The sequence below is a fragment of the Setaria italica genome, chromosome IX, assembly GCF_000263155.2.
Source record: "Setaria italica strain Yugu1 chromosome IX, Setaria_italica_v2.0, whole genome shotgun sequence".
Taxonomy (NCBI): Eukaryota; Viridiplantae; Streptophyta; class Magnoliopsida; order Poales; family Poaceae; genus Setaria; species Setaria italica.
Window position 1 is genome coordinate 8,515,478 of NC_028458.1, and position 25,348 is coordinate 8,540,825.

General features: G+C 45.2%; 2 protein-coding genes across 5 annotated transcripts; both read left to right on the forward strand.

Annotated features, from left to right (window-relative positions):
- Positions 1-8,618: 8,618 nt before the first annotated feature.
- On the forward strand, positions 8,619-9,823 carry LOC111258421. Its single transcript, XM_022829644.1, has 2 exons — positions 8,619-9,720; positions 9,819-9,823. The coding sequence occupies exons 1-2, from the start codon at positions 8,619-8,621 to the stop codon at positions 9,821-9,823; spliced, it is 1,107 nt and encodes a 368-aa protein (XP_022685379.1).
- LOC101777150 (putative disease resistance RPP13-like protein 1) lies at positions 9,820-25,335 on the forward strand. 4 transcript variants are annotated; one of them, XM_012842667.2, is made up of 7 exons: positions 9,820-9,957; positions 10,051-10,125; positions 17,703-17,873; positions 17,966-19,866; positions 22,181-24,458; positions 24,582-24,755; positions 24,881-25,335. In XM_012842667.2, the coding sequence occupies exons 4-6, from the start codon at positions 18,787-18,789 to the stop codon at positions 24,632-24,634; spliced, it is 3,411 nt and encodes a 1,136-aa protein (XP_012698121.1). In that variant the 5' UTR covers positions 9,820-9,957; positions 10,051-10,125; positions 17,703-17,873; positions 17,966-18,786; the 3' UTR covers positions 24,635-24,755; positions 24,881-25,335. The 4 variants fall into 4 exon arrangements, with proteins under 4 accessions (XP_012698121.1, XP_004982135.1, XP_012698119.1 ...); XM_012842665.2 differs by lacking the exons at positions 9,820-9,957; positions 10,051-10,125 and adding exons at positions 17,346-17,484; positions 17,578-17,618; XM_012842666.2 differs by lacking the exons at positions 9,820-9,957; positions 10,051-10,125 and adding exons at positions 17,346-17,484; positions 17,578-17,618 and having other exon boundaries at positions 17,976-19,866.
- The last annotated feature ends 13 nt before the right edge of the window (positions 25,336-25,348 follow it).

Below are 25,348 nucleotides of genomic sequence, written 5' to 3' on the forward strand. Positions count from 1 at the left end.
CTACACATCCTCGTGTGGGATTAGGACCTATCTTCACCTAATAGATAATATAGGAAACGCGTAGATGCAACGTGAGTTTTTTATATTACTCGGTGATATGCTAGTGGATGGAGGATCGTCAGTGGATGTACACGGGCCGATCTAGTCAGAATTCGTTGACCGAAGAATGGATAAACAAGACCGATGCTTTCTTGGAACGGGCATTTGCAAGGATCAAAGGAGGAAGAGATACTTGGTGTCCGTGTAGAAAATGTGGAAATCTGCGTCGGCAAACCAAGTTAGAAATGGGTAAACATCTTGTTAGGCACGGTTTTACCCCAGACTATACCATCTGGATCTACCATGGTGAATTCGATCGTGGGAGGGACGAGGTCATCAGACAACGGATCGAGCAATATGATGATGATGCCGGGGTGGGAGACATGTTAGATGACTATCATGAAGCTCGTAGGGAGGAGGAACCCGAGGCTACCGCAAAGGCGTATTACGACATGTTGTGTGCGGCACAGCAACCCCTTCACGGGCATACCAAGGTCTCTCAATTGGATGCCATTGCACGTCTAATGGCTGTTAAGTCCCAGTTTAGCTTGAGTCGAAACGCCTTCGATGTTATTTTGACAGTTTTTGGGAGTCTGCTCCCGGAGAATCACATCTTGCCAAAGTCTATGTATGAGGCACAAAAACTTCTTCGTGCACTTAAGATGCCGTACGAGCAGATACATGCTTGTCCGAAGGGATGTATCTTATTTAGAAAGGAATATGCGGAATCAAAGTACTGTGTGAAGTGCGAATCGTCTAGGTTCCTGGAGGTAGACTCTGGTGAAGGTCAGAAGAAGCAGCTTGCAATCCCTGTGAAGATCCTTCGGTACCTTCCCTTCATACCGAGGATCCAACGGCTATACATGTGTGAAGAATCCGCGAAACAAATGACATGGCACAAAACCGGACGTCGATACAATGCTGAGAAGCTGGTACACCCATCCGATGGCGAAGCATGGACAAAGTTTGATGCGATTTATCATGAGAAAGCTCGAGAGGCTCGTAATGTAAGGGTTGCGCTCGCAACAGATGGGTTCAATCCTTATGGAATGGCTTCCGCCCCGTACACCTGTTGGCCTATGTTCGTTATCCCCCTCAATCTCCCCCCTGGTGTTCTCTTTCAGCGACAGAACATATTTTTATCGTTGATAATTCCAGAACATCCAGGAAATAATATGAGTGTGTACATGGAGCCTTTAATTGATGATTTGGTTCGTGCATGGGATGAAGGGGTATGGACATACGACCGTGCTACAAGGACAAACTTCAAGATGCATGTTTGGTATCACTACTCCCTGCATGACTTGCCAGCATATGGTATTTTCTGTGGTTGGTGTGTTCACGGGAAGTTCCCATGCCCAGTATGCAAGGCTTCTTTGAAATTCATTTGGTTGACGAAGGGTGGCAAATATTCTTCATTCGACAAACATCGACAATTCCTTCCTCCTGATCATCCTTTCAGACGAGATATTAGAAATTTTACAAAAGATGTCGTAGTTAACGACCCTCCACCGCAGATGCTTACCTTAGCCGCGGTTCGTGCTCAGTTAGACGCTCTGGAGGTGATGCACAGGCCGAGGAAACGGAGGGGGCACAGGTCCTTGCTAGAGGCAGGGGTCGGGGCAGGGGTCGAGGAAAGGGTAAAGGCGTGAGGCCCCCCTCGCCTGCGCCTTCGTCGTCGTCGGAGGACGAGGTACCTTTCGCGCACGCCTCTAGTGACGAGGCGGAGGTGGAGCAGGAGCAGGAGCAGGAGCAGGAGCAGGAGCAGGAGGCAGGGGAGGAGGCAGGGGATTCGCAGTCCAAGATCTGGTTGCGAGGTCCCTCGTCCCTTCCGAGGCGACCGATCCCTCTTCATTTACGCCCACTGATTCAACCTACCGGGGCAAAGTAAGTAATTTTACATATTCTTAGTACTTTTGATATGTTCAAATTTACAATAGAAACTAATAATGTATATTACTCACTTGTGTAGGAGTTGGATTAAGCTCAGTGGGGGTGCCCACAATCGCAAGGTCAACGGCATCATCGGTCTTTTGTGTAGGCTACACTTTCCCGGTCTGGTGGTTTTCGCCGGACAGGAGGAGCCGGCCTACACGTGGGACCACTACGTCGCCGCCGCCGACGTCGGTGATCGTGACCACAGGCAATTTGCGAACAAGGCGGAGCGAGTGAAGGCCGAGCTGTGGGTAAGTATTCGAAGCACTAGATTGCTTAATACACAAGTTTCGCTAGACATTCTTGAAAAAATACTTGTTTGAAATGTGTCTATACGCAGGACTTTTATAGATGCCAAGAGGGATTCGAGGCTAGGGCGGCCTCCGTCATTGAACTAGCCGCAAAGAAGCTCGTTAAGGACATGCACTACGAGGCGCGGGTTCAGGCCATCATCGACTTCTATGCTGAATACAAAAGGATGAGGGTCAAAAAAGAAGAGGCTAGGACAATGAACCTGACGAAGGAAGAATTCATGATGGTACGTACAAAAAGTTAATATTAACTATTTCTGAGATTAATTACGCTTCACTTCTTTTGTTATATGTCTGACACTTGATGATGTAGGTGCCTCCGTGGTGGTGCCGATCCTTTACCCATTGTTGGGAGCAAATGGTGAACGTGTGGTTGCAGCCCGGGTGGTTGGAGAACCACAATGCTTGCCGGGAGCGGCGTCTGCAGATGCCATATGCACCACACCATCAAGGCAGCCTGAGCCTTGATGAATACAAGGAAAAATGGGTATGTGAATTCATTTCTTTAGTATCACACATAATGCACATAATACTGCATATTTTGTAATCCTTTTGTATTTTTGCCGCAGACGTCATCACATGAAGGCCAGGAGTGCTCCCGGTTCAAGGCATGGGTTATGTCCAAAAAGGGCAAGGCCTCGGCAGACATCGACTTCAACCCGGAGGACCCGCCCGAGGCATACAGCCATCCCAGCATCCACAGCCGTGTCACCGAGTACACAGCAATGGCGAGGGAGGTTCATGGGCCAGAGTTCGATCCGAGCTCTCAGGATATAGATCCTGAAATTGTGATGAGGGTGGGAGGAGGGAAGAAGCATGGCAGGTACTGGATTGGAGATAGCGTGATCGACACTACCAGTACTCCCACCCTCTCCCAGATCCGAGCAAGGAGCACTGACTCGAGCCCCGCGATACGGGCACGGCCTACCGCTGCACAGTTACAGATGCAGGCTCTGCAGGTTATTCCTGTTTCTTTAATTTTTCATTCATTTTGTTCATATCTTGGCATTGGCAATAAGACATTGGGATGAAATATTGTAGGCCCAGGTGGAGGTAGAACGGAAGCGCCGGGAGGACCTAGAGGCGAGGATCGAGGCAGATCGGCAGCTAGAAAGGCAGAGGACGGAGCAGATGTTCCAATACATGCAGAGTGTCTTTCACAGTTTAGGTCAGACTCCACCACCTATGCCACCGAACCTATTCCCGCCACCTCCACCACCTCCTGCAGCTACTCCTGTGAGTCACTCTCAACCTTACAATCACTCTAGAAGTAAACTAGAAACTACAGGCACTACAGACTTACACTAGAAAAGTGACTAATACAATGTCTATAATTTGTGCAGAATCAATCGGCGGCGTCCAATGCAGAATCTTCTTGGGGGCAGTGGCCACCTGCACATACTCCTCAGCCTCCTCATCCTCCTCATCCTCCTCAGTGACTTGTGAACTAGATGTGTTAGCTGTGGTAAAACTTGTGAATTACCTGTTTCGACCATAACTTGCGAATGTTATTTGTGTGCTTGTGATGCTTGTGCTGCAATTTATATGCCTGTGGTGTAATTTATATGCATGTGCTTCTCTGGTTGTTTTTTTGAGAGGGGTCTTTTATACGTAACATTTTTGTTTTGTAGGGGGTGCTCGGGTACTTTGCCGAGTGTTAACACTCGGCAAAGACCCAATTTTCTGTTGTATCGACGTTTTTACCGAGTGCCATTGCCTTGGCACTCGGCAAAGATGCCAAATTTTTTTTGCAGCAGGGCTCTTTGCCGAGTGCCAAGGGGGGCACTCGGCAAAACATACAACTTCGCCGAGTGCCGTTGCCCAGGCACTCGGCAAAGGTGCCAAAAATTTTTTGCACCAGGGCTCTTTGCCGAGTGCCAAGGGCGGGCACTCGGCAAAACATACAACTTCGCCGAGTGCCATTGCCTTGGCACTCGGCAAAGTTGGTAGGATCGCCGAGTGTAATGCGAAGAAAACACTCGGCAAAGAGGAATACTTCGCCGAGTGCAATGTGACAAAACACTCGGCAAAGCAGGTGGGTTCGCCGAGTGCAATGTGAAAAAACACTCGGCAAAGAAGATGGGTTCGCCGTGTGTCTGCCGTCTGACACTCGGCAAAGACGCCGTTACCGTCGGTGACCGTTACCATCTTTTTGCCGAGTGTTACACTTTGCCGAGTGTATTGTGGCACTCGGCAAAGCGTTTGCCGAGTGCCCGATGATTGACACTCGGCAAACGCACTGTTTGCCGTAGGAAACTTTGCCGAGTCAACTTCGCCGAGTGTTACACTCGGCAAACCTTTTGCCGAGTGTAATTGACCCTTCGCCGAGTGCCCCAGGCACTCGGCAAAGTTACTGTTTCCGGTAGTGAAAGCTCAACATCTTCATCGAGTTGACAAGCTGCAAACAGAAGATGCTTGGATTTTACTAAAGAACCAGGTCAGTAATAACTCACATATAACATCACTTTTAGTCTTCTTCCTTTTCTTTTTCTTTTTCTCCCTTGGAGTTTCGCCATCCTTTCTCTTTTCCGCTCTCCGCTGCAATTTTTATTGAAACGAGGCAGGAGAGTTGCCCATTATATTAAGTAGTCCATCAACCCGTGCTCCCGCACGGGCTAATATTTTTAGAAGCTATTGTATTTGAAAATTATTTAGAAATTAAACTCCTAGCTAATAATCAAAATTGATTACCTACTACTCTCTTATTTTTTTCAATACGTCAACATTATACTTATATAGATATGTACCTATCTTTATCCAATTGTGATTGATTTTTAATTAATAATTACTCTATGCACTTTTTCATCCATATTCATACTTTTTCCATTTTGTATCGCACCTCAAATCCTCCATACATTATGTTTAGCATACAAATCAATATTTTTCATCGATTCCTGACGTACATGCATAAATGGTCTAAATGGTGACACTTGTATATACTTTAACTTAGTATTTTTATATTAATAATGACATAAATAGGTAATTTAGAATCATATATTAGTTTATTTTTGACATTTATGCATGATGCACATGAAGATAATTAGATTAAGATTTAGATGTTTATTTTAGGTTATTTTTAATAACAACTTACGTGGGTAATATAGATAAAATTTTAGAATGACTTTTTAAGTTATACTTTATAATGATATGTATTAGTAAATTCGATGAAGATTATAGGATTACTTTAGATTATTTTTTATAATAGCTGAGCTCGGTAATTTAGATATAGGTTTAGAGCTCATTTTTTAATATTTTCACAATGATAGTGGTGGTTAACTTTTTAGAAAATATAATAGATTAATGGCTATGATTATTAGAGTTTATAGGATTGGTGTTTGATATTTTTGATTTTTATGAGAATTTGTCTCTTTTTTTTCTAGCTTGTCTTATGGGAACTAATGCGGAGTCTCCAATGAAAAAAAATGGAACTACATTGCTCAAAAATATTACCATAAGCTACCTCTCGTTTGTTAAATATTCAAACACAATAGATATATACTTATTATCTTCATCTAATTGTCATAGATTTTAGTTAGTAATTACTCTATAATATTTTCATCCACATTTATAATCTTTAACTTTTCACTTTGCATCGCAGGTATGCGTTTGAATTTGTTTAATGAACCCTAAGTTTGTGATACAATTTTAACATAGAAATCTATATTCTCATCACTTCCTCTATATCTTTATAAATGGTGACACATCATGTGTATAGACCTTAATTTTATATCATATACCAATAGTGCAAGATATAGACGATTTAGAATCATATATTGTTGTATATTTTAATTAAGGTTATTTGATTCAAACGTAGGGTTATCATGTTACTTTTAATGATGGCATGTGTGGGTAATATAGATGCAAATTTAACAGGTTACTTTAAGTTTTTAAGTAATAGTGGTGGGCAATTTGGTTGCAAATTAGGGGGTTATTTTAAATATTGTTTATAATGGCATAAGTGAGTAATTTTGATGAAGATTAGGGGGTTACTTTAGTTTATTTTATATAATGGCAGAGGTGGGTAATTTATATATAGATTTAAGGGGTTACTTTAGGTTATTTTCATAATGGTATAGGTGGGTAATTTTTTAGAAAACATAATAGATTTAATGGCTATGATGATTTGAATCTATAGATCAATGGTCGGATGTTTTGCTTTTTTGTGAGAATTTCTAGAATTTCTCTCTTTTTCCAGAGTGTCCACCTAGGAATCCTAGGTGGCTTCACCTGAAGGCTTCAAAAGGAGCCTCCAATTAGTAATAGTAAGATAAGATTGAGAAGAGAAGACGGCCAATGGCCGGAGATTTACAGCGGGGTATGTAAGTTCAAAAAGGTCACGCTCTACACAATAAGCGTGCCAAATTCTTAGCCCAGCTAGAACCCATGTCTTAGCTTCGTCTCTGATCTTTGTGGCAATCCTAAACGGCGGTGCTTCAACTCTCTAAAATATGCGGGAGTTGCATTCTAACCACACTTCCCAGCAAACTAAAATGATTAGAGAGTGCAGACCTTTGTGCGAGATCCCTGTCGTTCTTGCCCTGTCCTCCCACCATACTTGAAGTGACGCATAAGGTTAAGGTTGAGGTTGCAGTTATTCTTGTCACTGGCTTTGTAGATGAGATTAAAATCTTCAAGCAGAAGCCAAGGAGTTCCATTCAGGGGCTTGATGTTTGTGAGTTCCTGGAGAAAAGCTTGTTTTTTGGTTTGTCTTGAGGGCCATATTTAGCCGGAAGTTAATTGGTTGTTCGCGTAAGTTGGCTGTTGCAGTTATGTGAAATTCGCTAATTGAAATGTCGCTTATGTCGACATAGTTGTCATTCCATAGTAGTAGGATGCCCCCTCTAGTGCCGCTCCGTCTTTCTGCAGGCTTGTATTCAAATTTGTTCAGATGATGCCTGCCCAGGTAGGCTGCCGTGAATTGGTCGATGTTACTTGGTCTCCTGCACGCATGCTATGTGGCATAGCGTTGATGCCATTGTCTTGTGAGCCTTTATCGTTCGCTCTTAACCTACCAAAACATGCCTCATGTGTAATGATCGAACATTCTACTGACGTCGAGTGAAGTTCTATTTGGTTGCTCTAGCGCACCCACTTTATTTTTACCTACTATGACAACCTCTGTTTAAGTTATTGCTAAATCCAATGCATTATAACACAGCATAGTTTGTATACGCTTGAGTTTTTTTAATTGTAGCGCCACTTTCTCTCTCACACACGCTACAATTTTTCTAATAGGTAGTTTTGAATGAGAGTGATGAAGCTGATGTCGATGAATTGAGGAGTATCGGGATGGAAATTGTTAAAAGATGTGACCGCTTGCCGTTAGCAGTTAAGGTCCTTGGAGGACTCTTGCGCTGCAAAAGTAGAACAAGAGATGCTTGGACGGATGTTACTAGCCACAACACTTGGTCGACAACAGGAATCGATGAAGATATTAATAAAGCGGTCTATTTGAGTTATGAAGACTTGCCCTCACACCTGAAGCAATGTTTTGTGTATTGTTCCCTAATCCCTAAAGGTAAATTAATAATGAGAGGAACAATGGTCCGGCTTTGGATTGCAGCAGGTCATGTACACAACAAGGCACCAGAAAAGTTGGGGAAAGAATACTACAAAGAATTGGTTTCAAGAAATCTTCTAGAACCAAACAAAAAATACTATGGTAGATCAGCATGCAGCATGCACGATGTTATCCGATCCTTCACTCAGTATATAATTAAAGATGAAGGGATACTTGTTAGTGATGGGCAGGATGTCAATAGAAGTCTTAGCACTGCAAAGCTTCGGCACCTATCTATCTCAAACAAGGCACTAGGGCATGACACTTTGCAAAAACAAGCCTTGCTTAGAACATTAATGTTATTCGGAAGCAGCACCATTGTTGAGCTAAAGGATCTGTTGAACAACTTTTCTTGCCTAAGAGTACTACATCTAGTAGATGTAGATCTAGTTGAGCTGCCAGACTCCATATGCCACCTCAAACATTTAAGAGACTTAAGTATTTATAACGCAAGCATATCCACAATTCCTCAAGGCATAGGAGATCTAAAATTTCTACAATCTATTGACCTTGATGGGTGTGCAAATATTCATCAACTTCCTAACAGCATCCTAAAGCTGCGGAAGCTAAGGTCACTCAACTTGAGCGACACGGCAATCACTTCAATTCCTCGTGGCTTGGGAAAACTAGAAGATTTGGTCCACATAAGCGGGTTTCCAACACATTATTCAGATGAGAGCACATGTGGCTGGTGCAGCTTAGAAGAACTCAGACCTCTGTCGAAGCTCCAAAGCCTTGAAATAAGTTGTCTGGAGAAAGCACCTTCCGGTTCTATGGCTGCTAAAGCAAACCTTAGCAGTAAACATCACCTGACACGGTTACATTTGGTATTTACCAGCAGGCTAGGAGACAACGGGAAGGTCAAAGGCAACATTAGCGAGGAGGAACACAGGAGAACAGAGGAGGTGCTGGATAATCTGTGTCCTCCAACTTGCATGGAAGAACTTGATATCAAAGGCTACTTTGCACGTGGGCTACCGCAGTGGATGAGAACCATGTCAGCCTTTGGGAGCTTAAGGCGGTTGCAGCTAGATGACGACGCATGCTGCACGCATCTACCTAATGGATTGGGGCAGCTCCCCTTTCTTGATTATTTTTGGTTCAATCGTGCTCCGTCTGTCCGGTGCGTTGGGCACGATTTCCTCTTCCCCTCCTTGGGTGGTCAAGCTGATGGCAAAGTAACACGGAACAATAACAGGCAGCCTCATCATACTTTGCGAGGTGCTGGTGTTGCTTTTCCCAAGTTGAGAAAAGTGGGTTTTGTAGGCATGCTGGGATGGACGAATTGGGAGTGGGAGCAGCACGTCCCAGCGATGCCTGCACTAGAGGAGCTTACAATCATAAACTGCAAACTGCAACACCTTCCTGCAGGGCTTGCACAACATGCATGCCGGTTGAGAGAGTTGCGCCTGACACATGTCCAGCACTTGGTCTCTGTTGAGAACTTCCCTTCACTAGTCAAGCTTTGGTCATATGACAACCCAAGGCTGGAGAGGATCAGCAACAACCCGAGCTTGCAATGGATTGACATTAGAAATTGCCCAGCACTAGAACAATTGGACGGTTTGCCATCCCTCCGAAGCCTCGAGTGGAGGGATTTGAGTGCTGAAGCACTCCCAGAATACTTGCGAGAGGCAAAGCTAAAGAAATTGCGTGTAGATTGCAGCCGAAGATTGCTCAAACTGATAGCACTACAAGATGAATCCTCCGAATGGGGAAAGATCCAGCATGTCCAGCAACTAGAGGCGTATGGACACAAGATAGAAGGAGAAGCGGAGGAAGCCGACCAATCGCACGAAGATGAGGATGCCGAGTGGTACATCTACTGTACCAAGGAGCCGTATTCATTCGACGCGTACCTGGGCAAGTCCACGGGTGAGTTCATCTTCGACCTACTCGGTGGTTTTATAACTGTATGTGTGTGTACACTCATGTAAAAATGGATTTCTAACTGTATATTCTCCTGCGCACAGGATGAAGATGAAGCAGAAGTAGACGAGGTGAACGAAGAGCAGAGTCCAGGAATAGAATATAGTAAGAATGCAAGGAACAGAGGAAGCTCTCAGGCTGTTACGACAGGACGAGCATTCGAATCCATCCACCAAATACTAGGTATGAATTGCCCAAATACTGATGGTCTTGTAGTTGTACACGCCAAATTGGCTGTGACTATTCTAACTGGAAAGCATTGTCGTGTTAACGCAGGAGAAAGAAACCCAAGAAGGAGAAGAACACATCGCAATTGGGTGGTGGCAATGTGGCATACTGTCCCTCAAATTCGTAAGTTGTATATGTTTGTGTGCGAAAAATATAATACAGCAGTAAGGCGCGAGCGTCTCTCTAACCAGTTGTTGTGACGCTCAGGAATGGAGCGCCAGCACGGGCGGCCTTGGACTCGTTGGAGCGAATACGCGTCGGGGACGAGCGATGGGCTGAGAGGTGAAGCACTGAACGTGCGCGCGAAGGGCAGCAGGGAAGGGATTTGCACATTTAGCTCCCAGGATTTGCACTTCTTGTTGGCGTATTTGTAGGCAGGTCTGCACTCCATCTCTTCTTTTCGGTTGGTCTCTGCTAGCTCGTCAGACTTTCTACAGTGTTTTTGAATGTTCGATAGCAAATGAGTGTAGGAATTTGCAGACGTGCTCTATGATGCCGAGATAACAATTGCATCCCCCCCTCATGGATCCTCTGGAAAGCTGAAGCTACTCTGCAAGACTGCAACGATTGCAGCAACACGGACGTGCCTACTAAAAACATGGTGCAATAAAACTGCGAAATGCTAAACAAGGTCAAGCCGGCAGCCAGGTAAACAACATTCCAGGCAGCAGGTATATTCTGAGCCGTGTGAGAATTATCTGTCTGCAATAGCTTTTTCATGGGTAGCTATCACTCGCATGTGGATCGTGTCTCTGGCTGATCCGTTCAGCGTGGACCGGAGCCAACAACGGGGATAAGAAGTCCCAACTAGTAGTAGTTGGCTGCCAATGCGGTGGCCAAAATTTGACCAAGCCAAGGCTAGTAAACAGCAAATTTGGTACTGTAGGCGCGCTATTATATAGCGGAAGCAACCAAAGTTATATAAATATTAATTATGGATAATACAAAGTTATATAAATATTAATTATGGATAATAAAGAGGGAGAACTAATCAGGACGCTGACGATGCTTCTAGTTGATCCATCATGCTCCAAAATCTTTCTGCAAGTCAGGAGCTGCAGGATATAAGTGCAGAACTGCCTGCCGATTTCAAAAAATTAAAAAAAATTAAAGAAAAAAGAACTGACTGCCGATGGCCACTCAAGGTAGTAAAAACTATAGGAATGCTATTAGTAGTTCCAGTGTTCCACTGGTAGCTGCCATTTGCGCTTTGCTGATCCGTTAGGTGCGGAGCCAGCGACGAAGAGAAGAGTTGAAGCGTCTCTCTGGGGGTTAGTTGAGGCGTCTCTCTTTTGCACCTCATCAATAGAGACAAATAATTTGAGTTGCATATTTTTTGACTACTGACTGGACACCCAATCGAGGTCCACAAAAATATGGAGTAGCGTACTCTTCTGGCACTCCTATGCGTTGAACTTCTTCGCCTCGCCATCTCATCTGCCCATCCGTGATTTTCCATCGACCGGCCAGGCCTTCCTTCTGTATAAAGCGTCTCCTAAATCACCGCAGAGTGTACACCCCCACATATCTGAAACCTAGTCATCTTCCTTTTGCTCTCTGCTTTGCTACCCTGTTCCCCGACCATGGCAGAGCTGCTGGACGAGTTCGCGTCCAAGCTTGTGGGCATCCTGGCAGGCATGGTGAAGGAGGAGGTGGAGATGCTCCTCGGCGTGCCGGGTGAGGTCACCAAGCTCGAGACCACGCTCCGTGACCTGAGCGACATCTTGGGTGATGCGGAGAGGAAGCGCATCCGTGACAAGGCTACGGAGGGTTGGGTGAGGGAGCTCAAGGACGTCATGTACGACGCCGATGACGTCCTTGACCTCTGCCAGCTCATGGAGGGCGGAGAAGATCCTCCCGCACCAACATCTGCTCCAAAAACCACCTCAAGGTGCTGGGACATCCCCAAGATGTTCTTTTGCTTCCGCAACCCTGTTGTGGCACATGAGATTGGAACGAAGATCCAAGCGATCAACCAGCGACTGGAAGACCTGGCAACGAGGAGCTCCCGTTTCGGATTCATCACCCAAGCCATCCATTCCTCAGCTGATTCAATCAACAAAGCTTCCAATTCTTTGTCGACCGACGAGACTGGATCGGTTTTTATCCGGTCTGATGTTGTCGGCGAGAAGGTTGAGGATGACACGAAGAAAATTGTAGATCTACTCATCAAGAAGATGGATGCTCCCGTAGGATCAAGGGCCAATAATGATGTGGTTGTTGCTGTTGCTATCACAGGCACAGGTGGGATAGGCAAAACCACTCTTGCTCAGATGGTCTTCGGTGATAGTAGGGTGGAGGAAAAATTCGAGGAAAGGATCTGGTTGAGCGTTAACCGTGAGTTCAATGAGATCAACGTCCTACAAAGTCTTATAACTTCTTTTGGTGCCAAACATGAAGGCTGTGCGGGAAACAAGGACCTACTTCAGCGTGCCCTGAAGGATACGATCCGGCAAAAGAAGAAGTTTTTGTTGGTGATGGATGATGTGTGGAGGGAAAATGTGTGGTATAAGCTGCTTAGAGAGCCGCTCAATCATGGTGCTTCTGGCAGTCGAGTCTTGGTGACCACAAGAAATGATGGAGTTGCTCATGGGATGAAAGCTCAACATCTCCATCCAGTTCACAAGCTAACAACGGAAGATGCTTGGATTTTGCTAAAGAACCAGGTCAGTAATAACTTTTATTTATTACAGTAATTATTTATGCAGTAATTTGAATTTACTGTAACAACTTTTATCTCTTCTTAATTACTTTCTCTCCCTTGGAGGAATGCACGATAGCCCACTGCTCGTTATTTCTCTTGTCGCTCTTGTCCGATCTGATTACGCAAAGGACCATGTAATTTCACTACGAGCCTTTTATCATACTTTCATAAGCTCTTGGCTTAGCAAAACTTGTCTCATGGTTATATTTAGTTGAACATATCCTATTGACGTTGAGGGAAGTTTTGTTTAGTGCAAGGAATCGGATACCGTAGCCTAAGAGGGGGAGAGGGTGAATTAGGTAACTTAAAACCTTAATCTATAGCTTCCGCTACTTTTGCATCAAATTTAATTAGATCATGTATCAAGATGTGTAACTATGGTTGATCTAGTGTGAAATCCTCATCCTAAAATTAGTTTTGCAACCTAGAGGCAATCCTAACAAGATACTACACTAAGAATGTAAAGGCACACAAGTTGCAAGTATGAAATGTGGAAATGAAAAGGAGGGGATGAGGGGAAGCAAACTCTTGACACGATGATTTATCCCGTTGTATCGGTAGGCACTAAACCACCGCTAGTCGACATTGTTGAAGCACTCACACAAGAGTATTGCTTTCCGGTCACCAAGTCTCTCTCGGGATACTCCTTGCTTTGCCACGAAGGCTTGGCCGCTAAGGCTCACGTCAAATTCTCAGGTCACCTTGATACCATCTCCACAAAGGAGCTTCTCCACGAAGGAAGGGGGTCTCCACGTTCCCTGCATATTGTCGTCGACGCCGATCCATGCCAAACCGGAGGGTCGAAGACTTACCGGCGAACTACCAAGGCTCCAAGATAGCACACCTTGTACAGCTGTGGTTCACTCCTAGAACCGATCACAAGGCAGGCACACCTTGCACTCTCTCTTCTCTAGGCCTATCCTAGCACTAAATATTCTTATAAGCTTGTGCTAAGCCTTTGATTAATCACTTATGCACTTTTGGTGGCTTGGATGTGTTCTTGATGAGTCTTGATCTCCAATGGACTTCTGCATACTCCAGCTTCATCCAGCAACTCCAATGGGTGAGTGGAGGGGGTATAAATAGCCCAAGAACTCAAAGAGCCGTTGCTCCAACGGCTAGTTAAAGTATACCATCGGATGTTCCGATGGTATCATTCGGGGTAGCATTCGAACATCTGGTTCTACCAGCCCTTGCCTCCCCGCGCTTAGATTCTACTCAAGTTCCTCACCGACGCAATCCATCGATTGATCAAGTGGTCCCTCTAGCACCCATCGGATCATCCGGTGCAGTAGCTTCCTATGCCAAAACGTCTCTGTTAGTTTCTAAAATAAATATGCTTCATCCGATGCCCCCACGACACATAGCGTCGGATCATCCGGTGCCTCCTTCTTTCTTCTCTTTGCTCCGGCGATTCATCCGATGGATACAAAACTTAGGCCATCGAATCATCCGATGGTCCTACTTTGACTTGGTCTCCACATGGCGTACCAAAAGCTCCGATGCTTGCACCGATGCTTTTTCAACTGGCCATCGAAACATCCGATGGTCTCAAAAACCTGCTTCACGCTTGGCACCGACTGATTCGGTGGGCACCTTCTTCTTGTCACCAGATGAATCGGTGACTATAATGATTCCTGTTTTTCTTTGATTCTTTGCTTATCTTTGGTTGTGGTTGCTTCCTCAGGACCTATAATACCTTCAAGATATGTTTTCAATGCTTTGTTAGTCCTGATGACCGTGTTGTCACATTAATCACCAAAATCACAAACAAATAGCCTATTCGGGGCCATGTTTGCTACATTTAGGCTATTCCCAATGGGGATTTCATAAGAGTTTCATTTAATGATGCGACACACCAACAATTTTGATGATATGGCATGCTAATAATCATGAAGAGAGAGAGGGAATGAGTTTAATCCTGATTAAACTATGTATACATTGTTTCCAAGACTATGAAACCTGATGAAACTAGCATTGGGGATTAGAGAGTTTCATTTCATCTCATAACATCCAATCACATACCTCGCAATTAAACGTTATGTCCAGCCTATGAAATCGCGAAATGAAACTCTCCATTGGGAGATCTTGTGTCATACATCCACTCAAACATCTTTCGATGACGTACCACTCTTGAAAATTGTAATTGAAATTTCCCACTGGGAATAGCCATGGTTGCTCTAGAGTCTAGACTCTATTTAAGTCACTTCAACTTTTTCCCTACACACAACCCCTGCAACAGTTATGATACAACATAAAATCCATTGGGAGCTTTTCGATTCTAGCACCATTTCCTCTCTCAAACTTGCTGCATTTTTTTTCCAATACTAGGTAGTTTCGAATGAGAGTGATGAAGCCGATGTCGATGAATTGAAGAGTATCGGGATGGAAATTGTTGAAAGATGTGACTGCTTGCCGTTAGCAGTTAAGGTCCTTGGAGGACTCTTGCGTCACAAAAGGAGAACAAGGGATGCCTGGACGGATGTTAGTAGCCACGATATTTGGTCGACAATAGGAAGCGATGAAGATATTAATAAAGCGGTCTATTTGAGTTATGAAGATTTGCCTTCACACTTGAAGCAATGTTTTGTGTATTGTTCGCTAATCCCTAAAGATCACTTGATATCGAGTGGAGTAATAGTCAAGCTTTGGATTGCAGCAGGTCATGTACACAACAAGATGAGCTGTAAGGTACCAGAAAAGTTGGGGAAAGAATACTACAACGAATTGGTTTCAAGAAATCTTCTAGAACCAGACAAAAGTTACTATAGTACAGTAGTATGCAGGATGCACGATGTTGTCCGTTCCTTCGCTCAGTATATAATTAAAGATGAAGGGATACTTATTAGTGATGGGCAGGATGTTAATAGAACTCTTAGCACTGCAAAGCTTCGGCACCTATCTATCTCAAACACGACAGTAGGGCATGACACTTTGCAAAAACAAGCCTTGCTTAGAACATTAATTTTATTCGGAAGCAGTACCACTGTTGAGCTAAAGGATCTGTTGAACAACCTTTCTTGCCTGAGAGTACTACATCTAGTAAAGGTAGATTTAGTCGAGCTGCCAGACTCCATATGCCACCTCAAACATTTAAGATACTTGTGTATTTGTAACGCAAGCATATCCAGAATTCCTCAAGGCATAGGAGATCTAAAATTTCTACAATCTATTGACCTTGATGGGTGTGCAAATATTCATCAACTTCCTAACAGCATCCTAAAGCTGCGGAAGCTAAGGTCACTCAACTTGAGCGACACGGCAATCACTTCAATTCCTCGTGGCTTGGGAAAACTAGAAGATTTGGTCACCATAAGGGGGTTTCCAACACATTATTCAGATGAGAGCACAGGTGGCTGGTGCAGCATAGAAGAACTCAGACCTCTGTCGAAGCTCCAAAGCCTTGAAATAATATGTCTGGAGAAGGCACCTTCCGGTTCTATGGCTGCTAAAGCAAACCTTAGCAGTAAACATCACCTGACATGGCTAGATTTGGTATTTACCAGCAGGCTAGGAGACAACGGGGTGGTCGAAGGCAACATTAGCGAGGAGGAACACAGGAGAACAGAGGAGGTGCTGGATAATCTGTGTCCTCCAACTTGCATGGAAGAACTTGATATAAAAGGCTACTTTGCACGTGGGCTACCGCAGTGGATGAGAACCATGTCAGCCTTTGGGAGCTTAAGGCGGTTGGTGCTACATGACTACGCATGCTGCCCGCATCTACCTAATGGATTGGGGCAGCTCCCCTTTCTTGATTATTTTTGGGTCAAACGTGCTCCGTCTGTCCGGTGCGTTGGGCACGATTTCCTCTTCCCCTCCTTGGGTGGTCAAGCTGATGGCAAAGTAACACGGAACAATAACAGGCAGCCTCATCATACTTCGCGTGGTGCTGGTGTTGCTTTTCCCAAGCTGTCAGAAGTGGGTTTTGTAGGCATGCTGGGATGGACGAATTGGGAGTGGGAGCAGCACGTCCCAGCGATGCCTACACTAGAGGAGCTTACAATCAGAAACTGCAAACTGCAACACCTTCCTGCAGGGCTTGCATACCATGCATGCCGGTTGAGAGAGTTGGACCTGAGAAATATCCAGCTCTTGGTCTGTGTGGAGAACTTCCCTTCACTAGTCAAGCTTTGGTCATATGACAACCCAAGGCTGGAGAGGATCAGCAACAACCCAAGCTTGCAATGGATTGACATTAGCAATTGCCGAGCACTAGAGGAATTGGACGGTTTGCCATCCCTCCTAAGCCTTGAGTGGTGGAATTTGAGTGCTGAAGCACTCCCAGAATACTTGCGAGAGGCAAAGCTAAAGAAATTGCGTGTAGATTGCAGCCGAAGATTGCTCAAACTGATAGCACTACAAGATGAATCCTCCGAATGGGGAAAGATCCAGCATGTCCAGCAACTAAAGGTGTATGGATGCAAGATAGAAGGAGAAGCGGAGGAAGCCGACCAATCGCACGAAGATGAGGATGCCGAGTGGTACATCTACTGTACCAAGGAGCCGTATTCATTCGACGCATACCTGGGCAAGTCCACGGGTGAGTTCATCTTCGACCTACTCGGTGGTTTTATAACTGTATGTGTGTACACTCATGTAAAAATGGATTTCTAACTGTATATTCACCTGCGCACAGGATGAAGATGAAGCAGAAGTAGACGAGGTGAACGAAGAGCAGAGTCCAGGAATAGAACATAGTAAGAATGCAAGGAACAGAGGAAGCTCTCAGGCTGTTACGACAGGAGGAGCATTCGAATCCATCCACCAAATACTAGGTATGAATTGCCCAAATACTAATGGTCTTGTAGTTGTACACGCCAAATTGGCTGTGACTATTCTAACTGGAAAGCATTGTCGTGTTAACGCAGGAGAAGAACACATCGCAATTGGCATACTGTCCCTCAAATTCGTAAGTTGTATATGTTTGTGTGCGAAAAATATAATACATCAGTAAGGCGCGAGCGTCTCTCTAACCAGTTGTTGTGACGCTCAGGAAGGGAGCGCCAGCACGGGCGGCCTTGGACTCGTTGGAGCGAATACGCGTCGGGGACGAGCGATGGGCTGAGAGCTGAAGCACTGAACGTGCGCGCGAAGGGCAGCAGGGAAGGGATTTGCACATTTAGCTCCCAGGATTTGCACTTCTTGTTGGCGTATTTGTAGGCAGGTCTGCACTCCATCTCTTCTTTTTGGTTGGTCTGTGCTAGCTCGTCAGACTTTCTACAGTGTTTTTGAATGTTCGATAACAAATGAGTGTAGGAATTTGCAGACGTGCTCTATGATGCCGAGATAACAATTGCATCCCCCCCTCATGGATCCTCTGGAAAGCTGAAGCTACTCTGCAAGACTGCAACGATTGCAGCAACACGGACGTGCCTACTAAAAACATGGTGCAATAAAACTGCGAAATGCTAAACAAGGTCAAGCCGGCAGCCAGGTGAGCAACATTCCAGGCAGCAGGCATATTCTGAGCCGTTCAGCGTGGACCGGAGCCAACAACGGGGATAAGAAGTCCCAACTAGTAGTAGTTGGCAGCCAATGCGGTGGCCAAAATTTGACCAAGCCAAGGCTAGTAAACAGCAAATTTTGTAGCAAACCAAAATTAAAATGCGACGTAACCAAAGCGCTGGCGTAACCATGTCGACATTAGACCTGATTTGTTAATACGTGCTGAGATGGCGAGGCATATCTTGTAACCAGCGACGAAGAGAAGAGTTCAAGCTGCATTGGATACATGTGCTCCTGCCTCCTGGGGGTTAGTTGAGGCGTCTCTCTTTTGCACCTCATCAATAGAGACAAATAATTTGAGTTGCATATTTTTTGACTACTGACTGGACACCCAATCGAGGTCCACAAAAATATGGAGTAGCGTACTCTTCTGGCCCTCCTATGCGTTGAACTTCTTCGCCTCACCATCTCATCTGCCCATCCGTGATTTTCCATCGACCGGCCAGGCCTTCCTTCTGTATAAAGCGTCTCCTAAATCACCGCAGAGTGTACACCCACACATATCTGAAATCTAGTCATCTTCCTTAGTCATCTTCCTTTTGCTCTCTGCTTTGCTACCCTGTTCCCCGACCATGGCAGAGCTGCTGGACGAGTTCGCGTCCAAGCTTGTGGGCATCCTGGCAGGCATGGTGAAGGAGGAGGTGGAGATGCTCCTCGGCGTGCCGGGTGAGGTCACCAAGCTCGAGACCACGCTCCGCGACCTGAGCCACATCTTGGGTGATGCGGAGAGGAAGCGCATCCGTGACAAGGCTACGGAGGGTTGGGTGAGGGAGCTCAAGGACGTCATGTACGACGCCGATGACGTCCTTGACCTCTGCCAGCTCATGGAAGGCGGAGAAGATCCTCCCGCACCAACATCTGCTCCGAAAACCACCTCAAGGTGCTGGGACATCCCCAAGATGTTTTTTTGCTTCCGCAACCCTGTTGCGGCACATGAGATTGGAACGAAGATCCAAGCGATCAACCAGCGACTGGAAGACCTGGCAAAGAGGAGCTCCCGTTTCGGATTCATCACCCAAGCCATCCATTCCTCAGCTGATTCAATCAACGAAGCTTGGAATTCTTTGTCCGACGAGACTGGATCGGTTTTTATCCGGTCTGATGTTGTCGGCGAGAAGATTGAGGATGACACGAAGAAAATTGTTGATCTACTCATCAAGAAGGTGGATGCTCCTGTAGGATCAAGGGCCAATAGTGATGTGGTTGTTGCTGTTGCTATCACAGGCACAGGTGGGATAGGCAAAACCACTCTTGCTAAGATGGTCTTCGGTGATAGTAGGGTGGAGGAAAACTTCAAGGAAAGGATCTGGTTGAGCGTTAACCGTGAGTTCAATGAGATCAATGTCCTACAAAGTCTTATAGCTTCTTTTGGTGCCAAACATGAAGGCTGTGCGGGAAACAAGGACCTACTTCAGCGTGCCCTGAAGGATACAATCCGGCAAAAGAAGAAGTTTTTGTTGGTGATGGATGATGTGTGGAGCGAAAATGTGTGGTATAAGCTGCTTAGAGAGCCGCTCAATCATGGTGCTTCTGGCAGTCGAGTCTTGGTGACCACAAGAAATGATGGAGTTGCTCATGGGATGAAAGCTCAACATCTCCATCGAGTTGACAAGCTAACAACGGAAGATGCTTGGATTTTGCTAAAGAACCAGGTCAGTAATAACTTTTATTTATTACAGTAATTATTTATGCAGTAATTTGAATTTACAGTAACAACTTTTATCTCTTCTTAATTACTTTCTCTCCCTTGGAGTAATGCACGATAGCCCATTGCTCAATATTTCTCTTGTCGCTCTTTTCCGATCTGATTACGCAAAGGACCATGTAATTTCACTACGAGCCTTTTATCATACTTTCAAAGCTCTTCGCTTAGCAAAACATGTCTCATGGTTATATTTAGTTGAACATATCCTATTGACGTTGAGGGATGTTTTGTTTAGGGCAACGAATCGGGTATCGTAGCCTAAGAGGGGGAGGGGGTGATTTAGGCAACTTAAAATCTTAACCTATGGCTTCTGCTACTTTTGCATCAAACATAAACAAGATCATGCTGTCAAGATGTGCAATTATGGTTGATCTAGTGTGAACTCTTCATCCTAAAATAAGTTTTGCAACCTAGAGGCATCCTAGCAAGATACTACACTAAGAAAGTAAAGGCACACAAGTTGTAAGTATGAAATGCGGAAATGTAAAGGAGGGGATGAGGGGAAGCAAACTCTTGACACAAGAGTATTGCTTTCCGGTCACCAAGTCTCTCCCTGGACACTCCTTGATTTGCCACAAAGGCTCGGCTACTAAGGCTCACGCCAAATTCACAGGCTACCTTGATACCATCTCCACAAAGGAGCTTCTCCACGAAAGAAGGGGGTCTCCACGTTCCCTGCACATTGTCGTCGACGCCGCTCCACACCAAGCCGGAGGGTCAAAGACTTACCGGCGAACCACCAAGGCTCCAAGGTTTCAGCACACCTTGTACAGCTGTGGTTCACTCCTAGAATCGATCACAAGGCAAGCACACCTTGCATTCTCTCTTCTCTAGGCCTATCCTAGCACTAAACATTCTTCTAAGCTTGCGCTAAACCTTTGATTAATCACTTATGCACTTTTGGTGGTTTGGATGTGTTCTTGACGAGTCTTGATCTCCAATGGAATTCTGCACACTCCAGCTTCATCCAACAACTCCAAATGGGTGAGTGGCGGGGGGTATAAATAGCCCAAGAACTCAAAGAGCCGTTGCTCCAACGGCTAGTTAAAGTATACCATCGGATGTTCCGATGGTATCATTTGGGGTAGCATCGGAACATCCGGTTCTACCAGCCATTGCCTCCCCGCGCTCAGATTCTGCTCAAGTTCCTCACTGACGTAATCCATCGATTGATCCAGTGGTCCCTCTAGCACCCATCGGATCATCCGGTGCAGTAGCTTCCTATGCCAAAACGTCTTTGTTAGTTTCTAAAATAAATATGCTTCGTCCGATGCCCCTGCGACACATAGCGTCGGATCATCCAGTGCCTCCTTCTTTCTTCTCTTTGCTCCGGCGATTCATCCGATGGGTACAAAACTTAGGCCATCGGATCATCTGATGGTCCTGCTTTGACTTGGTCTCCACATGGCGAACCAAAAGCTCTGATGCTTGCACCGACACTTTTTCAACTGGCCATCAAAGCATCCGATGGTCTCAAAAATCTTCTTCACGCTTGTCACCAACTGATTCGGTGGGCACCTTCTTCTTGTCACCGGATGAATCAGTGGCTATAACAATTCTTGTTTTTCTTTGATTTCTTTGATTCTTTGCTTGTCTTTGGTTGTGGTTGCTTCCTTAGGACCTATAATACCTTCAAGATATGTTCTCAATGCTTTGTTAGTCCTAATGACCATGTTGTCACATTAATCACCGAAATCACAAACAAATGGCCTATTCGGAGCCATGTTTGCTACATTTAGGCTATCCCCAATGAGGATTTCATAAGAGTTTCTTTTAATGATGTGACACATCAACAATTTTGATGATATGACATGCTAATAATCATGAAGAGAGAGAGGGAAGGAGTTTCATCCTGATTAAACTGTGTATACATTGTTTCCAAGACTATGAAACCTGATGAAACTAGCATTAGGGATTAGATAGTTTTATTTCATCTCATAACATCCAATCACATACCTCGCAATTAAACGTTATGTCCAGCCTATAAAATCGTGAAATGAAACTCTCCATTGGGAGATCTTGTGTCATACATCCACTCAAACATCTTTTGATGACATACCACTCCTGAAAACCGTAATATGAAATTCCCCACTGGGAATAGCTATGGTTGCTCTAGAGTCTAGACTCTATTGAAGTCACTTCAACTTTTTCCCAACACACAACCCCTGCACAAGTTATGATACAACATAAAATCCATTGGGAGCTTTTCGATTCTAACACCATTTCCTCTCTCAAACTTGCTGCATTTTTTCCAATACTAGGTAGTTTTGAATGAGAGTGATGATGTCGATGAATTGAAGAGTATCGGGATGGAAATTGTTAAAAGATGTGACTGCTTGCCATTAGCAGTTAAGGTCCTTGGAGGACTCTTGCGCCGCAAAAGTAGAACAAGAGATGCCTGGACGGATGTTAGTAGCCACGGCACTTGGTCGACAATAGGAATCCATGAAGATATTAATAAAGCGGTCTATTTGAGTTATGAAGACTTGCCTTCACACTTGAAGCAATGTTTTGTGTATTGTTCGCTAATCCCTCAAGATTACTTGATTTCAAGTCGAGTAATAGTCCAGATTTGGATTGCAGCAGGTCATGTACACAACAAGATGAGCTGTAAGGCACCAGAAACGTTGGGGGAAGAATACTACAAAGAATTGGTTTCAAGAAATCTTCTAGAACCAGAGAAAGGTTACTATAGAATATCAGCATGGAACATGCACGACGTTGTCCGTTCCTTCGCTCAGTATATAATTAAAGATGAAGGGATACTTATTAGTGATGGGCAGGATGTCAATAGAACTCTTAGCACTGCAAAGCTTCGGCACCTATCTATCTCAAACAAGGCAGTAAGGCATGACACTTTGCAAACACAAGCCTTGCTTAGAACATTAATGTTATTCGAAGGCAGCACCACTGTTGAGCTAAAGGATATGTTGAACAACCTTTCTTGCCTAAGAGTACTACATCTGATAGATGTAGATCTAGTTGAGCTGCCAGACTCCATATGCCACCTCAAACATTTAAGATCCTTGTATCTTTCTGGCACAAGCATATCCACAATTCCTCAAGGCATAGGAGATCTAAAATTTCTACAATCTATTGACCTTGATGGGTGTGCAAATATTCATCAACTTCCTAACAGCATCCTAAAGCTGCGGAAGCTAAGGTCACTCACCTTGAGCGACACGGCAATCACTTCAGTTCCTCGTGGCTTGGGAAAACTAGAAGATTTGGTCGACATAAGGGGGTTTCCAACACATTATTCAAATGAGAGCACAGGTGGCTGGTGCAGCTTAGAAGAACTCAGACCTCTATCGAAGCTCCAAAGCCTTGAAATAATATGTCTGGAGAAGGCACCTTCCGGTTCTATGGCTGCTAAAGCAAACCTTAGCAGTAAACATCACCTGACACGGTTACATTTGGTATTTACCAGCAGGCTAGGAGACAACGGGGAGGTCGAAGGCAACATTAGCGAGGAGGAACACAGGAGAACAGAGGAGGTGCTGGATAATCTGTGTCCTCCAACTTGCATGGAACGACTTGAAATCAAAGGCTACTTTGCACGTGGGCTACCGCAGTGGATGAGAACCATGTCAGCCTTTGGGAGCTTAAGGCGGTTGGCGCTAGATGACTACGCATGCTGCACGCATCTACCTAATGGATTGGGGCAGCTCCCCTTTCTTGATCATTTTTGGGTCAACCGTGCTCCGTCTGTCCAGTGCGTTGGGCACGATTTCCTCTTCCCCTCCTTGGGTGGTCAAGCCGATGGCAAAGTAACACGGGACAATAACAGGCAGCCTCATCATACTTCGCGTGGTGCTGGTGTTGCTTTTCCCAAGCTGAGAAAAGTGGGTTTTGAAGGCATGCTGGGATGGACGCAGTGGGAGTGGGAGCAGCACGTCCCAGCAATGCCTGCACTAGAGGAGCTTAGCATCGGAGACTGCAAACTGCAACGCCTTCCTTCTGGGCTTGCACACCATGCATGCCGGTTGAGAGAGTTGTGGCTGACAAATATCCAGCTTTTGGTCTCTGTGGATAACTTCCCTTCACTAGTCAAGCTTTGGTCATATGACAACCCAAGGCTGGAGAGGATCAGCAACAACCCAAGCTTGCAATTCATTGACATCACCAGATGCCCAACACTAAAGGAATTGGACGGTTTGCCATCCCTCCGAAGCCTCGAGTGGCAGGATGAGGATGCTAAATCACTGCCAGAATACTTGCGAGAGGCAAAGCTAAAGAAGTTACGCGTGGATTGCAGCCGAAGCTTGCTCAAACTGATAGCGTTACAAGATGAATCCTCAGAATGGGGAAAGATCCAGCACGTCCAGCAAGTAAAGGCATATGTGAAAGAGGAGGAGGAATCCGACGAATCGTCACAGGAAGATGATGAGGCCAATGAGGAGGAAGACAACCAATCAGAAGAAGGTGAGGTCGACAAGGACGCTGACCAATCAGAGGAAGATGAGGAGGACGAGTACTGGTACATCTACTATACCAAGGAGCCGTATTCCTTTGACGCATACTTGGGCGAGTCCACAGGTAATTTCATCTTCCACTTACTCAGTGGTTTTATATTTGTCAATCTGTAAGTTACATAAAATCGATTTATCTTCCAAATCTGAACTCGTTTGTCTTCATTTTGCCCCTTCAATTGCTCACAAGATGAAGAGGAAGAGGAAAAGGAAGAGGAACAGGAAGAGGAAGAGGAGAGGTGATGGAATACTATAGAGGCCAAGAATAACACTACTGAAAGAATGCAAAGAGTATATATATAGGAAGCTTCAGGCTGCAATGACAGGAGCATTCCCTTCCAACCAAGGCTTTCCGTTATAGCAGGTAAGAAATGCCGAAACATCGATGGCCTTCAGAGCTCACGTGCCAAATTGGTAGTGATCATTTACTATCTTTTGTTGAGCAATATGCTATTCTGACATTGGAAACACGCTACCATGTTAATGTAGGAGCAGGAAAGAGGGGACCCGCTATTGTCGTACCGATACGTTTGGAGCCTTGAAACCCAAAGGGGAGAACAGGAGCCTGAAATCCAGCGGGAGGGCACACGCGGGCTGCTCCGGCAGCCGTCGCGCGCGCGCTGGCAGCATGCAGCGAACGGAGAGGGGCTCGTGGGACGCGCCAAAAGCTGCGCGAGGCGGCACCCGGCTGAAACGCATGTGTCTCCCATGTTGATTGTGGAACGATGACGTTGTTCAGAAATCGGAAACCCAAGATGGAGTAACCTGTGTTCCACGGTTGGTTTTTGCACTTCTTTGGTGTCTTGTTATTTTGTACGTGATCGGCACGATTGCACCATCTTGTGATTGTGATCCTCAAACTATGTTATTGTCTTATAATTTCCGTACTGTGTAATACCACCACGGTGTCGTCTCATCAAGCTTTACCTTCAGTTTGATCGCTAGTGTGTGTTTAAT

Bases quoted from the DNA above. Each gene is read 5' to 3' on its own strand.
- LOC111258421 (XM_022829644.1), top strand. From the start codon at position 8,619: ATGGCTGCTAAAGCAAACCTTAGCAGTAAACATCACCTGACACGGTTA.
- LOC101777150 (XM_012842667.2), top strand. From the start codon at position 18,787: ATGGCAGAGCTGCTGGACGAGTTCGCGTCCAAGCTTGTGGGCATCCTG. The intron at 19,867-22,180 runs GTCAGTAATAAC...TTCCAATACTAG, and splicing joins GGATTTTGCTAAAGAACCAG to GTAGTTTTGAATGAGAGTGA. The intron at 24,459-24,581 runs GTAATTTCATCT...ATTGCTCACAAG, and splicing joins ATACTTGGGCGAGTCCACAG to ATGAAGAGGAAGAGGAAAAG.